At 41.0% G+C, this 17,451-nt stretch overlaps 1 protein-coding gene across 1 annotated transcript in view; it reads left to right on the top strand.

The window, feature by feature from the left end:
• Window positions 1–6,307: 6,307 nt before the first annotated feature.
• VPS13A (vacuolar protein sorting 13 homolog A) overlaps window positions 6,308–17,451 on the top strand; it is a 109,834-nt gene continuing 98,690 nt past the window's right edge. Inside the window, exons 1-6 of the mRNA XM_030005170.1 lie at window positions 6,308–6,484; window positions 14,422–14,465; window positions 15,007–15,049; window positions 16,056–16,151; window positions 16,433–16,534; window positions 17,189–17,298. Coding sequence (XP_029861030.1) covers window positions 6,385–6,484; window positions 14,422–14,465; window positions 15,007–15,049; window positions 16,056–16,151; window positions 16,433–16,534; window positions 17,189–17,298 — 495 coding nt within the window. The 5' untranslated portion in view covers window positions 6,308–6,384. The remainder of the gene's footprint in view (window positions 6,485–14,421; window positions 14,466–15,006; window positions 15,050–16,055; window positions 16,152–16,432; window positions 16,535–17,188; window positions 17,299–17,451) is intronic.

The following is a 17,451-nucleotide window of genomic DNA, read 5'->3' as shown; positions in this document are numbered from 1 at the left end:
TACTGAATCACATGGATAAAGAGCACTGCAATTGTCAAAACATGGTATTTTTGAATTCCTGGGGCATCTGCACACAGGAAAGGAATCTTTATTCCACACAGATTTTACAATTACTGTAAATACACAAAAAATAGAAACTTCAAAGCAAATCTGTATGAAATCTGTTTTAAACAACCATTTGCAGACACTGCCACTAACTTCACATGAAATACGTAAGAACTACAGTATATGCTTACAAGAAAGTACTGCCCATTATGACAGAAAAAGGTCACACTGTTCTCCATTTACAAAGAATTCAGCTTCAAGATCCTCACTGGTTCAATTTATTAGTCACAACACCTTTCTGAGTAGTACTTCCAAAACAACACCCACCAAGATTTTGCAATGCAAACCTGTGCTTTCTACAGAAAAATGCTTGTCTCCAGACAGCAATCCTGAGTATCTGATAAAATCTACAGGTTCATGCCCTATGCTGCTTTCTGCTCCTGGATTATCTCTCAATTTCATCCAATGTAATAAAGTGCTGCAAAAAAAGACTACAGTGCACCTTGACAAAACAGGCCTGCTGAGGCTAGCTACTGAATATAATTCAGGTAATGCAAATCTTAGGATGCATATCATTGTAGTTGAGGACATTTATGATAAATAATTTAAAAGCACTTAAAAAAAAAAAAGTTATCTCTAGTGTAGTCATGTCCCTAGTCCCAGGAAAATTCCAAAAGCAGTGAAGTGCAGTTATTAAAACCAGCAAAGTTCTTGGTTTTAATGATGATTTCTTTTTGCATGGGATGATGAAGAGAGATCTAAAGTTTTCTCATTTAAAATTAAAGCTCTTAATAACAGAAATACCATGAAAATTGACACAGTCTTAGGCAAAAATTGTTGTGCCCCTCTTAGAACTAATCGAGTCTTGGTGTTTTAACTGATGAATCTACTGCAGCTTTTTTGTGACAGTGAAATTGCAAGACAAGGATTGTCAGTTAGCTTTAATAGGGTAATACGGTCAGTTAGAGAGAATAATGATGAGTGAGGAATTTAAGGACTTCAGATGTTATATTTAAAAATAACATTTGAAATAATTACATCTATGTATTATTAGTTTAAATATTGTAGTCATAAATTTGATTTAGAAACATGTTTTCATGTTGTATGCACCATAAAAATATACATCCAGGTTATGTTGTCAAATCTCTATGAGATTCATTACTGATCTTACAGGAAGTGGCTGTAGGTGAAGCAGAAAGCATGAGGTACTTGCTTTCTAATACAAGTATAGGAGATCCGCCAGTGCAAACAATTAAATATTGTTCTTACTCTTCCAGTTGGGATGACTCTCCACCTAAAATCCTCTGCACAGGTACTCTCTTATTTGTATGCACTTATAGCAACAGAGAGACAAAGTGTGGATGTAATATGCTTGGGCTTAATTGTCACCCTGGGTATCACAGCTGAAGTTACTGATTTCCCTGCTTTTGCTATATGGCACCTCTTCTATTAAGGTAGGAACCTTCTACTTTGTGCTCTATTTCTATTAACCATCCACATATAGGGCCAGACTTCTGTAGTCACTTAGGCACCAAAAAATACATACTTGATGGCATTGATGTGAGCAACTGACAATTCCCACAGACATCAGCAAGAGAGAGCATTTCACAACTAGCAAGGGAAAAGCCACAGTTTACACTGCTGAATAAAGCTTGAAGATCAGTGTCTTCTTGGTGAATGTGTTCAGAAGCCTACTAGACTTTTAAACTTTCTGTTTTGCCAAACTGCTGAATTCACTTCTTTGATGATGACAGGAAGAATATAATTACTCTTTAGTTTGTTCCTAGAACTGCAAGAACTGACTTTAAAATTAAGCTAAAATGTTTTATTGATAAGCAGATCTTGGAGTTTTTGTTGCATACCATGATCAGATGGAAAATTCAGGAGTGGTTTTGTCTCTGAGTTTCAAACAGTTTAGCAGTTTAGGCTCAGTACTATGGACTTACTGAGTAAGATTGCTACACATTTCCGCAGTTACTACATTGCTGCATGTGTAATTGGAGTACTTTAGGACTTCCACATATTTCACCTTGTCTGAGGAAAATGTTGTGTTAAGTAGAGCAAGCATTGTTCTACCATGATTCAGCTGATTCCAAAGGAGATTCAAAACCATGGTTCTCTGAAAGACTTAGAAATAAGGCATCCCTGTGATGTGTGGTTTTACTGCGCTTATGAGTGCATTCTAAAATAGTTCATGAAATACCTCATAAATTTTGACATCCCTGTAAGATTGATAGAATTCTGGTTTTGGGGACACACTAAATGAAGTTCATAGTCCATCCTGTTGTATTCACCACCCTTCAACATTCTTTGAGCCACAGCCATTTTGACAGCATTAACTGCAACATGGAAGAAACAAGGATAAGAATTTTCATATTTATGAACATGAAAATACATGGAATCATGGCAGTTTGCCTAAAGTTATGTGACTTCATTAGACCCTGGAAATGAGAAGTTTTTGAGGAGAATAAAAACAAGCTCTGGCGTAAGGTCCTCCCTGGGCTGCAGGTGGATATCTGCTCCACCGTGGACCTCCATGGGCTGCAGGGGGACAGCCTGCCTCACCATGGTCTTCCCCACAGGCTGCAGGGGAATCTCTGCTCCCACGCCTGGAGCACCTCCTCCCCCTCCTTCTTCACTGACCTTGGTGTCTGCAGGGTTGTTTCTCTTACATGTTCTCACTCCTGTCTCTGGCTGCAGTTTCTGTGCCCACTGCAACTTTTTTTTCCCTTCTTAAATACGTTATCCCAGAGGCACTACCACTGTCACTGATGGGCTCGGCCTTGGCCGGCAGCGGGTCCGTCTTAGAGCTGGCTGGCCTTGGCTCTGTCAGACGTGGGGGAAGCTTCCAGCAGCTTCTCACAGAAGCCACCCCTGTAACACCCCCGCTACCTTGCCACACAAACCCAATACAAACATCTTTTACATTTTTTTCCTATGAGCAAATGTACTTCCCTGAACTCTAATATATGACTGAGAAGGCTGCCTGTGATTGTTCTGTAGCAGAGGACAGCACTGTACCCTGAAGATGACCTGCCATCCTGGCAGACCTGTGAGATGTTGAGTCACTTCAGTAGAAATTTGAGCAGTGTTCACACAGAGGTAATCAGTAAACTGACCTGGGATCCCCCTTTGGCACAGAGAAGACTGTGGCCTCCAGGCTCAGATTGAAGAAATGGCATGAGCAGGGAGCCCAGAAACCTGGTTGCTAATACTCAGCCAGATGTTAAACAGTTTTATTATGGGTGTGAAGTGCCATCAAGGTATCAGGACATTTGATTAGAAAATTGGGAAAATCAGAGTTTACTAATGAATTTCTATGGGGACTGCAGGAACACACAGAACACCAGTTCCAGTGGAAAAATTGCTGTCCAGCTGGCTGTGACTGTGTCATGTACATAGAGAGAATTCTCAAATTTTGTGGAAATCCCAGGGAGAAATTTTGGTTCATGTGACTGGACAGATGCTCCACGGACACTCCACTGTTTCATGTACCCTGTTCCTTACTTCTCAGCTACTGCTCCAGCTATGCTTGAAATCACACTGCACCTGCTGGTGCTAGTGAGCTGTGGGACTTGAAGAGGGATGAGGGAAAAAGACCCCCCTTGCCTTGGTGAGTCTGCAAATGTTACAGATTTCTAATTATATAAGAGTCGCTAGTAAAAATCACACGCTTAACTGTGGTCGCCTACACTAGGCCTAGCAGTTCATCGACAGTAAGCAGTTTTTCTCAGGTGGAGAGCTTCAAGCCTAACTGACTGCTGTGGAAGATTCACCCATATTTTGTGCAGTGGAAAGATCCATTATACCAAAAGAATTTTTTTGCAGTAACAAAATGAAAATCATATCCTTCTGATCAATACAAATGCTACTTCACCTAGGACACTTCAGTTCCCCTGACTTGAGAATGCCGTCTGCAGAATATTTGAATAAGACAAAGAAGCTTTACCTTATACCCTAAGGACTGCAGACTTAAAAAGGAAGTTAATTTGGGAGGATGCATGCTGTGAAAGCCTGACTTTGGAAGAATAAGTGGACAGGAGTAGATGTAAATGGATTTAACAACTAGCTTTTCCACAACTAAATAGGAAGATACATGATTTAGTCACAAAATAAGAGAAGCCCTGTGTTTACACTTCAGTCCTCTAGAGACAGCTTATAAGAAATATGTTTGGCTTTGTGTAAGAAATTTATAGAAAACCTGCTGCGTAAATGTTCTCATGTATGTGCATTAGTGCATGGACGCAGTTACATTTGATGTGAACAAGTTGCTGATGGCATTTTGGTTTTTACTGGTCTAAATCATCTCTTTCTAATGTAGTGTTTATTTTTATGTTACTGCTGTCTCTCAAGAGCAAAAGGTGCTAAACCCAAGAACCGGAAATGCAGAGATTGTAATTTCTTCAAAACATACACAATAAACTTCAGAGGAACCTAAGTATCAGTAAGACAGTATGTTTGTTCATTGTCTGTTCTCCTTCCTCAGTCTCATTCTGTCCCCTTTCTTGCATTAATAATCAAAGAGCAACAACAATGATGACCCTGATAAAAGTATGCTTCTTTAAATCAACCTACTTCTTTGTAAATGATTAAATTCTGCATGTTGAGAGGAGGCGAGGCATTACTGCTGTGGCAGGCTGTTGGTAAGTAGGCAAATATATGCCACAGTGAAAGGAAAGGTCCGGAGAAGTGGTAGGTAGCATTCTCTTATTACTATAAAAAGGAATGAAACAGTGTATCATCTCTGGCAGTCTTCCCAGTCCTATCCCCCCAGACATTCTAGTTAAAATGGTTTAATTTATTGTATTAGATACAATGGTTCAGTGACACCGACAGAAGGGAACTCAGACTGCTCCAGTGTGGGTCCCTGACAGGCCACAGGTCGTGCCAGAAAACCTGCTCCTGTGTGGGCCTCCATGGGCTGAAGCTTCCTTCAGGGCATGTCCACCTGCTCCGGCGTGGGGTCCTCCATGGGCTGAGGTGGATATCTGCTCCACCGTGGACCTCCACGGGCTGCAGGTGGATATCTGCTCCACTGTGGACCTCCCTGGGCTGCAGGGGGACAACCTGCCTCACCATGGTCTTCCCCACGGGCCGCAGGGGAATCTCTGCTCCGGCGCCTGCAGCACCTCCTCCCCCTCCTTCTTCACTGACCTGGGTGTCTGCAGGGCTGTTTCTCTCACGTATTCCCACTCCTCTCTGGCTGCTGTTGTGCAGCAGTTGTTTTTTCCCCTTCTTAAATATGTTATCCCAGAGGTGCCACGAGCATTGCTGTGGGGCTCAGCCGTGCCCTGCCGTGGGCTGGTTGGAGCCGGCAGGAACCGGCTGTGTCTGGCGCCGGGCAGCCCCTGCTCTCTTCTCACAGAGGCCGCCCTCCGTCTGCTGCGGCTTGCCATGCAAACCCAATGCCACATGCTATAAAAACTCAGGGGTTTGCTTATCGATAAACATTTGAACTTCATTTCAAACCTAATTGTTGCAGTTCCAGGAACAAGCTGGAAGATAATTATATTCTTCCTGCCGTCACCAAAGAAGTGCATTGTGGCTATTTGGCAGAACAAGAGCCTTGTGAGGGCAGGAGGCCTCAGCACACAGTCACTCGGGGCAAACATGACCCAGTTTGATTCAGCAGATCCCCGAGCCAGAAAATGGCATGAGAGTCAGGCTCTTTGCAGAAGTATCTTAATTTCAACTTGGTTTAGTCATTATGCTAATAATAGTTCAGCCACTTTCAAACAGCTGAGAGATGTAATGATTTCTACACTTGCCTAGCCTGGGGAAAAAATTTATTCAAAATATCGTAATGGCTACCACATTTAAACTCCTCGGACCACCTAGTGGGTATCTTACAAGCACACAGCGGCTAGCCAGCGCGAAACCCTCGTGTTTCCCTCGGAAACCGTACGAAGCGGCCCTGGGAAAGAGCCCAGGCACCCACCCCCGCCCGCCCCTCACGCCGCCGCCGCGCGGCCCCCACCGGCTCCCGTAGCCTCCGCAAACCGCGCCCCCCCCCCCCCCCCCGCTCCGCAGCGGGCACCCAGCTGCCGCGCCTGCGCGCGGGAAGGCAGCCCACAGCGCGTGCGCACGGCGCGAGCGGGGGGGGGGGAATGGGTCCCCCGGCGTCTCGGCGGCTGGCGGGAGGTGGGCGGGGCGGCGGCGGCGGGGGGGCGCGCACAGGGCACGCCCCCTCGGGCCGCGGGGGCGGGGCGCCGCAGTGTGTATGTGGCGGAGGGCGGGGCAGGGCGGGGCCGCGGCTGGGCAGGGGCTGGTGGGGGAGCGGGAGCCGGAGCCGGAGCGGCGGCGTTGCTGCTGCTGCTGCCGCCGCTACTGCCGGGCACGATGGTGTTCGAGTCGCTGGTCGTGGACGTCCTGAACCGTTTCCTCGGCGACTACGTGGTGAACCTGGACAGCTCCCAGCTGAAGCTGGGCATCTGGGGAGGTACGGGGCTGCCGCGCCGCGGGGGTACGCGCCGCCTGGCCCGGCCCGGCTAGGGCCGGCCCGGCCGCGCCGGGGAGCCGCCTTGCCTGCCTGCCTGCTCGCCGCCGCCCTCGGCACCCCCGCGGCTCTTCCCGTCCGGCCGGGCTCAGGGCCGCCCTGCCGCCCGCGCAAGGGAGGAGGCCGGGGCGGTGTCCCCCGGGCGTCCGGCTGGGCCCGGCGGTGCCGCGCCCGCCGCCGCCCTGGGCTGCCTGCCCGGCAGCGCTGCCGCCGCTCCACCTGCCCGGCAGATTAAAAATAGTCGTGGGGGCGGGCGGGCTGGGAAGGAGGTGTCCGCGGGGGGCGTGGAGCAGCCGGTTTGCGGCGGCGGCGGCGGCGGGGGGGGGGGCGCGGCCGCGGGGCCGGGAAGGGCTGCAAAACAAGGGAAAGAAAACGGCGGGTGCAGTGCTCGAGGTGTACGGGTGTCCGTGTGGGTTTTATTTTTCCGTGCGGAGCTGGCCCTGCTGTCTCCCCCGGGCTGGCGGGGGGCGTGCTTGCGGGTGTGGGGGTCCGCGCGGCGCAGCGGGGCGGGCACTCGCGGGAAGTTTGGGGAGGGCTGGGCGGGCAGCGGGAGCCGCCGCGGGCTCCAGCCGGGAGCCTGACCCGGCTTTGCGTGAATGCGAAACCCGTGGGGCTGACTGACGGAGTGGCTTTTTCCCGGCCCGGAAATAAGAAACTGAAAATAAACGGCCGGGGTTTTGGTAGCGCTTTGGTGTCGGTGGTGTGCTGAAGGGAGCAGCGAACAGCAGTGACATGCCATTTCTTCTCGGTGCTGTTACCTGTAGTTCTAGCATATTTGTCATTTTGGCGTTAAAGAATCAGGAATAGAGACCGTCTTAGGTGTTGGCAGAGGCTGTGACCTAGCTCTGCTAGGCGGGCTGAGCAGTAGTCTGTAGAAATAAATAAGCATGCCGGCTCTGAAGGGAGGAAAAGTATTCTGTTTGAATGTGCTCTGCTGAGGTCCCTTTAGGAACGTATGTACAAGAAAACAGCAACAAAGGTCTCTCCAGTATGTCCGGGCAAAGCAAGGAGGAGACAAATACAAAGAGTAAGACAAATACAATTAACAGATGCGTGTGCAGTGACCACTCCTGGCTCGGTTTCGAATGTGCATTCCAGGTGTCTGCAGCATCAGCAAAAGCAAACATAAGAGTTGTGAGGTTTTTTTTTTTTACATGTGTGTTCATATGTCTGTGGGTGTGAAGCATCCTCGAGGTATTCTCTACCTACAGTTCCATTCTTAGGTACTCATATGTATGAATCAGATTTTGGAAGCTTCTCCTGGAGTTTTTTTGCATCTTGGACGTTTTTGTTTCACACTTTTGTTTTCTGAAATGGCGTCCTTATTTGGTTTAATCTCTGCAGTAGTTTTCCTTTAGTTAGTCAAGGCATTTGTAGGATCTTGGCAAAGTTCAGTCTCTATATGGAGTCTTAACACTGCAACAGCAGAGATACTTTCTGGAGAGAAAGTAGTAGTCTCTGATCTGTAGCAGTAAGGCCCAATATAGCATATTTATTACAGATTATATGCATCTTACTTGAAAGGATTGAGTTACTGCATCTTTCAGCAAAAGTGTGTCAGACTAATTGTTTGATTTGTGAACTTAACACGTTCTTCAGTTATCATGGTTTCTTCTTTCTGTTCAGGGAAGGCAAGCAAAATATTTAATGTATAATGTTGAACATTCTGTAAATGTTTTGGGCAATGTTTATACATTACAAAAAGGTAAAAGCTTGTTTTTCCAGCTCTGTAGATTGCTGGTGGTGGTGCCTCATAGATGCATAATCTGCCAAGAGTAAACTCCCACCAGATTAGATGCACATTATCTTTTCACTTTTTTTTAAAAAAGCTAAATAGATCTCATTAATTTTTGCTTTGGAGTTTTGATATTCAGCTGCTATATTTTTTTTTATGGATGTGGAACTTGATTTTGGTATTTTTCTATTATTTCCTCTTCAAGTATTTTTAATATTTTAGAGGTTTTAGTATATTTTTTCTTTAAATTAAATTCCTTTATCCCCAGTACAGCACTTTTGTACTGCAATAAAATTAGTCTTCCTCTACATAGTCTGTTTACTTGCTTAGCATGAAAATTGGTATATAAAGCTACGTTTTGCTCCAAGATGCCCAAAACTATTGTGTAGTATTGTTGAAGCATCACCTGTAGAGTTTTATTTTTTCTCATCTACTGCACGATGCTTTCACTTGTGTTTGCAACTTAAACTATGTTTAATGGTATGTGCATCTGCACTATTTCTTTCATTCCGAAGACTTTTGGAGGACCTAGAAATTGCATTCCTCTATCTAAAAGGCAGTAACTATTAGTAGTAATAGCAGTAGACTACTGTCTTTACATGGAGGCCATCGTTGATTAGTAGATCCCTACACCCACAGTATATCTAAAGTCTACCAATAATTTTATTGGCTTCCTAATTACTAAAATTGTGGAACTAAATTATTTTTTTAGAAAAATAGTACTATTTTTTGTCTTTGTATTTTGTGTAAACTTAATACTTTTTCATGTTTGTCTGCATGCTTTGAAAGCGTTTCCATTACAGCTATGTGTTTTTGTACAGTGTTTGTCTTTACTTGTCATGATAAATTTGCTACATTTTTCAAAAATCATGTAGTCCTGAAATTAAATTGTCCTAAATCCATTCAATATTTCAGTAGTGATTAAAAGGAAAGTTTTTCTCCCTGTAACAAAGAGCCAGTGCTTTTTGGATGCCTTAGCACTGCACAGGTACTATGTTTCTGTATCTCAAATTTTAAAAGGCATGTATTTTTTTTACCTCTGAATGATAAACACCCAAGGGAGTTTTTTCAGATGCTGTAGGGAATAAGTTATGTCCTTGTGATATTTTATAGCTAGCCAGTTTACATTAACACTGGTAACCTGTTGGTAGACTCTGGATATATGTATAAAATGTAATTTTATATAGTTTCAGCTTCTGTAAATTTGGAAGCTTTATTAATGACATTTTAATGAACATGCTTAACATCCATTCTGGTTTTGCATAATGAGAGAATTCAGCATGCCATATCAACGCTATCTAGATTCAATCTGTGTAGTAAAGTTGTGTGATGAGACTGCTCCAAACAACATACATGAACACAGTAATAACGACAGAAATGTTTAAATTTTTTTTTTTCCTCCTCGTTAAAAAACCCCTTATGTTGAAGGGTAAAAATGCAGAGTGTCTCAATACTAAAGAAAGATGTGATGTCTGGAAACAGACCTATGGCTGGGAGAATTGCAAGAACTGAATGACCTGAAATATAAAAGGCAGTGGAGAAAGGAGAATATGGGACAACCTATACAAGTAAAAAAGGTAGCTTGAACATGTAAGGCCAATGTTGGAAAGGCCAAGGCTCAGAAAAGGATGTAACAGGGAAGGAAATCATATTCCTTAAGAAGTCCATTAGTATGAAGCAGAATAAAAAGCTGCTGTGGTAGGCAGCCGCCAAGGAAAGCTATTGGATGGCTGATGCTGGGAAGGACAGTGTTTTAAACCTCTTCTTGTTCTCGTCTTCACTTAAAAAGATAGTTTCAATGTGCTGTGTTAACAAACATGTAAGTACTTGGGTTAGATAAACAGGTTAGATGAGTATTTAGTAAGTTAGATATTTTTGAATGCTCTAGACCTAATAAAGTTATACTTCAATACCTGAAGCAATGATTGAAGCCATGTGAGATGTTGACAGTTATCTTTGAGAAGAAGTGAAGTGTCATTGAGGCTTCCAAACACTATGAGAGACCAAACAGTTGTTTCACCAAAGTCCATGTTGCCACTATTTTCTTTTGACTGGGTCTAAATAACGTTTCATTCAGTGTCCTGGTCGGACCCTCTGTACTGCCCTTTAAAATACTTGATTCTCTGTTGACTTGGCAGACCTACTTATTAGGCAATGTCTCGAGCATATCTTAATTAACACAACTTGTTATTTGAATAGGTGGTGTCTTTTAGTGGGGTAGCTACGTTAGTAGGATCATATAGGCAGATAATTGACACGAGTTTGTGAGCACACAAGCACTTCTTACTTTTTTCCGGCTACACATATTATTATAATAAAAGACGACTACTTTTGCATACCTTGCCTTGTGTAGGTATAGCAGATGCAAGGGTATAGCAGGTGCAATCCTCCCCTTACATATTAGTAATTTGGATTTACTGAGGGATGAATAATATCTAGTAGTTTCTGCTGCCTTTCATGACCTATTTTACAATAGATATCAATAGAGGAGGTATTTGGCAGACACTCTGATCCTCAAAGGCTGACAGCTTGTCTCCAGAAGGTATGCTTAAACAGGAATAATTAACAGCACAAAGACAAGTAGGAAATGACTGACAAAGGCAGCAGTTTGTATAAAGTGATCAAAGGGGCTCACAAGCTGACAGTGCTGTTGCTAAAAAGCAGAAGTTCTGTTAAAGTATGTGAGCAGGAGTGTTGAGTACTGGTCAGATACCAGCTGAGGTATTTTCAGTTTCTGATGCCTATCATCTTTCATCTTTCTTTCTCTCATCTGCCTTCCCCGCCCCCCGCCCTGCCTGCCTTACAAGACAGCAGAGATGTTATTAATACATAGGTTAAATGTGCAGGATTTTTATGTGGGTTAATTTTCTTCCCCCTCTTTAACTTCTGTTGACATCCATAACAAAATTTCAGTCAGGCCTCATTGGTGAAATGATTTACTGAGTGTTAATCTTATTTTCTAGATCTCTTATTGCGAGCTAAGTCCTTGGTAGGAGATGTTGGTTCATGCACTCAAATTTATGAAGTTATTTTTAGTACCTAAATGAAAACCATAAACCTATTTATTCCAGAATTTTGACAAAAGTTTGATTTTGAATTATTTTCAATGTCCAGAGATCAGTAAAGCTAAGAATTTGCTTTATAATATAGCCTAAATAAATCCTAGACTGTGCTGTAGGTATTTATAAATGTTCCGGCTTTTATTATTGTTTTGGCTATTAGCCTGCATGTTTAACCCTAGATATTTATACAACTCCAGCTACTTGTATATACAGTTTTCAAGGTTGCTTAGTTGAGCAATTTTTACCCCATCAAATTGGGTTTTATCTGGATGCATTTCTGTTGTGAAAACAAAGAAACATCCAATTGCCCCCAACAGGGCGAAAAAACCCCCACCCAAAACCCCAACAAAACCAAATAACCAAATCATGATGTATTTTGAAATTCTTACAATTAATATCCACTGGCAGTGCTCCAAGACAGTAAAATTCAGTAGCTGTGTTATGTGCTGTAACAGGCCTTTGTTCCCTGATCTTCCTGCTTGTGTTTGTGAGGGCTTTTTTTTTCTTCCCCCCCCCCGCCCCCAGCAGAACAGTCAGGTTTCAGTGCAGGTGCACTTGGAGGTATGCTTTATTGCAAGTGAAACAGCTGAGTGTGATGGAGACTAAATTTTGGCAGTGAAAGAGAATACTGACATGATCAGTTACTGCATTTTGAATTACGACTGTTAGAATTGGTTGCTAGCTGAGGTGTGGTAACTTTGGAAGCAGTTCTTGTTTACTTGCAGGAATGTTTAGTCAATTTTTCTTGCACTCTCAAGTGTAGGAAGAAGAAAGGTTGTATAAATGTACAAAACATAGTGCTTCAGTAGTAGCCTTTTGTGTGCTTTGTTAGTCCATTCACTATGATCAGACCCTCAATCAAGGTTTTTGTAGGTAAACTGTGGTATTTCAGTGAATGTGTTTCAGTAATTTAGTATAAAATTGGGATGATTGAAGTTTTACTAATTTCTGTCTCTTCTAAGGATTTTAACTAAAACCTTTAAACTTATTAATTATAAAATCATAGGTGTAGGAATAAATGGTGAAGAATTCTTTACCCCACTTCCCAATCTCAACATTCAATGTAGAATTGTCAAAGCCTTCTTGTTTGAACTGGTGTCTATACCCTGTTTATTCTCTGCCATTACAATGTGCTCAGGTAAAATGAGCTATAGTTCTCCATCACAAAACGTTGTAATTGCTTGAGATAATAATCCTTGCTCACTTTGCAGTACCTTGTTTTTAGAAGCATTCGGGCTGCCAAATTATTGCAGCTTAAGTTACTGTGCCTCAGCTGAAGTGTGGCATGTGCCAAACCCTTGATAAATGAGAGGTAATGTTTACTTAGCTGACAGTGAAAGTGAAGAAATGAAACCCTGTTAAACTGTTTCATGTGTCACATAGTCTTAGAGTTTGCCTGTGAACATTTTTACTGTGGCTCAACTGAGGTGCAGAAATTGCATGTCATTCATGGTAACTTAGTTACAAACCCGACCCTTTGCTCTGGATACCATTATAATTACTTGCCATGAATACAGTTACAATTAGTGATGTCTTCTTGGAGAAGCAAATGCTTTTTTTTTTTTTTTTGGTGTGTTTGTGTCATATAATGAAACTTTCTCTAATGAGTGTTAAAATGGTCTGCAGGGTCAGCTTTATCAGGGAATAAGTTTAGAGTGGAATTGAACCCAGTGGTATAGAAAAACTTCCACCTTGTTATTACCTGCAAAGACTATGTAGTCTAGTTATAATTACTAGATTAATTATAGACTACTGCTAAGTATGCTTTCTTTGATTTTTTTCTTTTCTAATGTTCCTATCAATATGTGTGTATTGTAAGGCTTAAAAGCAGAGCCACCAGCTCTGAGAAAACATCCTTCTGCTTATAGTATTTCTCTGGAGACGCTGATGGTGGCACATGTCAGATGTGTAGAATTCAACTGGAAAGTGATAATAGCTTGTTGCAATGAATAAATTAAATCATTAAAAACTTTACAATATTTTGCGAGTACTACAAGATGGATGGATTAGTTTACCTGATCAGCTCTCTTCTACAGCAGTTCAACAACTTGAGCCAACTGTTCTAATGAATGCATTTTTGAGATTATGGTCCAGTTTCCCAAAGTCTGTGGTACATTGAACAGTAGTCTAATGCCATCAGAACTATATCACTGCAAGAAATTTTTTTGCACAAGGAGCTCCTGTCTCCCCATATGTTTGGCCATTTCTAACTTGCATCCCTCAAAGGAAAGCATTACTGGGTCAATCAAGTCATCATTTGCAATCTCAAGTTGTATTCCTTTCCAGGCCTGTAATCTGCTTCTGGCTTCCTGAATCTCATTTATGCCCCTATTCAACTGTATCAGGTGTCTGTTCCATGTGCATGTGTTAACACTATACAATTAATTTGATGGTAAACCATTGCAGGTGTTCCATCCTTCTTGTAGAATTTGCAGAAGACATTGCTTTGGACTATGTGCATGTTTTTAAGTTACGAGTTTCCTGGTCCCTTCCAATGTACCTTTGTTATGACAAGTGTCTGATGTCAGGTACATTGTAAAAACAGATCCTGCAATTCAAATTTTCTGTGTTTATAGAGTACTGAATTTATTGTTGTCTTAAGACATTTAAAAATTAGATTTACTGAAATGCTTCCTGTGAACTTGTATAAGCCTATAAATATAACTTGCATATGTAAGATCTTTTGAGGGCTAAAAATTCACTCCAAATTTAATGTTGGTGGATTTCCACAAGCATAGGAAGCAGATGGTTGAGGAAAAAGAGGCGAACTTTTAATTTCAAAATCAGTCCTTAGAAAATGCGACAGTAATTTCCAACATTTTTACTTTGAGGAATCATGGGTTCTTTTCCATGGACATGCAAGCTCCATGAGAAAATCTCAGATATTATTATGTAGCATGAATGAACTGTGTGTTCTTAATCATCTTTCATGGATATTTGAGGTGTAGCTTGTGCATATCTTCCATAGCAAAGAGTTGAAGAACTGCAGGTCAGGGACCACTGACTCAGACTTTAGGATGTTTAGTGTGCACCACTACTACTTTGCTTATTGTAGTTTTACTTATTGGCTTCTTCGCTTTTAGGAGCTGTAGCACTGAAGAATCTTGAAATAAAAGAAAATGCACTGGTAAGTTAGTGAAAATAAAAACTGTTGCAAAAACAATTCTTGAACAACATTTTGGGTTGTACATGCTTTTTTTGGTTCTTATTTTAGGATACACTATTTTTAAGAGAAAAATTACTGTTTTGTTTTCTCTGCGCTTGTGTGGATTGCCTAATTAATTTGAGATTAAATTTAAAGGTGAAGGTGTATGCTGGCTTCATTTAGCTCCGCCCCCCCCACCCCCCTCCCGCCCCCAAACTAAAACTCTCAGCAATTGCTAAAAGAATATGTTTAGGTCAAAAGCAATACTGAAAGACCTTTTTTTTTCGTATAGCTCACGAAGCTAGAAACTTGCTCTTGGGAATGTATTTAGCTAGCATGGCTTAACAGTCTAGATCAGTAACCAAATACTTGCTTGTTCCATTTTATTGAATGGTTTTTTTTTTTTTTTCAGTGGTTGAAAGGTAAATTTGTTGTAAAGGTTATCATAATCTTTTTTTCCTATGTGGGAACATTTCACGAGTTGTTGAAATGAGCTTAAATGTTCTAAACCACTTTCTTTCAGAGTCAGCTGGATGTGCCATTTAAAGTTAAAGCAGGACATATTGGTAAGTTACATTTTAACATGCACCCATGCAGGAGTTACTAAACATACTACTTTTCCTTGCAAGTGGCTCTAGACATCCTAAGCAAGTAATTTTCCTAGTTTCCTTGATTTGCATGCCTTATACACTCTGAAGTTTGTCTCTTGTGGAAAAAAAACTCTTTGAAGAAGCTCCTTTTCTTAAGCTGAGATAGTAAAGCTAAAATATACTAGAGTCTTGTCTAATCACTTCAATATTAATGAGAAAAGAACCCAACACAGCAATGATGAGCAACTGAGCAGGACTGGATTCATCCCTTGTCTTAGCAAGACTCCACAGCTGATTTTGCCTTCTACGTCCCTTTCTGTCCTTCTTACCTGTTTTTGCTAATATGAAAAGTTTTCTCATTGTAAATTGATTGTCTTGTAAAAGTTAGTGGTTTGTTAAACCAAACTAAGTCTAAAGCCATTATATTTCCCTTAAATCTACCCTGGAAGTATATATTTTCTTATGACTGATTTCATAGTTTATTAAAATTGACACGTGTGAAGAATGAGAAACAGTGTAACCTCAGGGTCCCCATGTTCATGAAACATACGCACTACTTTAAGACTTTTCGACAGAAAAAGAAAGAAAAATATGTATTTTAAAAATCGTGGGTTTGGGAGTGTTTAGCTGAGTGATTATATATGAGCTCCCCATGCTTTTCTTGTTTATGAGGGTGCTGCAGTGGATTTGCAAGGAGGGAGAGGTTGCTGTTAGGAAGAAGGAATATAATTCAAGGGAGTAGGGAGAGGGCCTGTAGATTTAATAGTTCTGCTCATGGAAAACCATGCCTCATGTTCATTTGTGTGCTGTGTTAAAAAAAAAAAAAACAACCCAAAGGACACGTGCCTCATGCACTGTTTTTTCTGTCCAATATAATAATTGTCCAGAGATTTGGTGGTTAATGTTGATTTTCTTTCTAATATTTTTCTTTCCAATCAACTATTTAACTGTATACCTCAACCTTTTTCTTTTATGTTTGTAGGTCAACTAAATCTACAGATTCCATGGCAAAACCTTTATACTCAACCTGTTGAGGCAGTTCTTGATGGAGTTTATTTGCTTATCGTGCCCACAGCCAGTAAGTTAATGTAGAGAAAAAAGTGAATATAGATTGGTGGGATTTCAGAAGTATCTGGAATGGGTTGATATTGTTTTCATGAGCTTTATTCCTAGTAGATACTCCTAGCGAATACAATTAGATAATGGGAATGGGGTGTCTCAGTAGTTTACATTTTGTCACCTAATTTTTTTGCTGTTATATAACTATTAACAAAATGAGAAAATTATTGCTTTTGAAACAGCATCTTCCAAAAATGTGTAAGGTTTTTTACATCATTCCGTTTTACATTGTGTATTTAGGCATAAAATATGATGCTGAAAAAGAAGCCAGGCAGCTCTTGGAGGCAAGACAAAGGGAATTGCAAAGGATAGAAGAAGCAAAGCAGAAAATAGCTGACCAAGGTAAAACTGGAAAAAGCTAATGAAAGTGACACTATTTCTTTCTTTATTTTAATCCAGAAACATGCTGGATTTTCACTTAGTGTTTTAGATTCCCTTTTTCCTCTTGTTACTTAAAAACCTATTAGTTACAGATTTTTAGGTGTAGTTGCCATCAATATTGCAGAACAGGTATCCTGAAAGTAAAAATGTTGAAGCATTGATGTGATCTGATATAAATAAGGCTTTTGAAATATTGCTTGTTTGTGTCATATGTTGCCTTAACTTTGTTTCCAGTAGCAAAGAATTTTTAAGGTTACACCTTTTTAAAGATTCTGTTTAATTTGCTCTTTGATACATGTTAAGTCTTACCATCTTAAATTCAAGTTTTGGTACTTTGAAGAAACATGTATTGGCCATCTTTAGTATCAGTGGGTACAAGTCATACTTTTGAACAACCTGATTCTTCATGCAGCAGGTAATAAAGCTAAAACCATCTAGTCTGAGGATATAAATGTTAGAGATTATACTGAAAGGACATGTTTTTATACAACTACAGTACAATGTAATAGAAAATTTAAATATCATATAATAAAGTTTGTATTACTGTTTTCTCTAGTGTAGTTTTAAAAATACTTCAATACAAACAAAATATGAAATTCTTTTCCTTTAACTTAGATAAAGTAAAAGAAGAGAAACAAGACACTTTTGTAGAAAAACTAGTCACTCAGGTCATCAAAAATCTTCAGGTGAAAATTTCCAACATCCATATTCGCTATGAAGATGATGTAAGTACTTTTGTATATCTCAACATAAGGGGTTGTGCACTGTAACATGAAGTTAGGAACCTGTCAGATTTCTTTTCTTCTAGTTGCTTCCCACATTGAGAGAATCCTAGTACATTTTTGGAAATTTCATAGTCTAAAAAAAAACCAAAAAAA

The sequence above is a fragment of the Aquila chrysaetos genome, chromosome Z, assembly GCF_900496995.4.
Source record: "Aquila chrysaetos chrysaetos chromosome Z, bAquChr1.4, whole genome shotgun sequence".
Classification (NCBI taxonomy): Eukaryota; Metazoa; Chordata; class Aves; order Accipitriformes; family Accipitridae; genus Aquila; species Aquila chrysaetos.
This window is presented reverse-complemented; position numbering and strand designations above follow the sequence as displayed.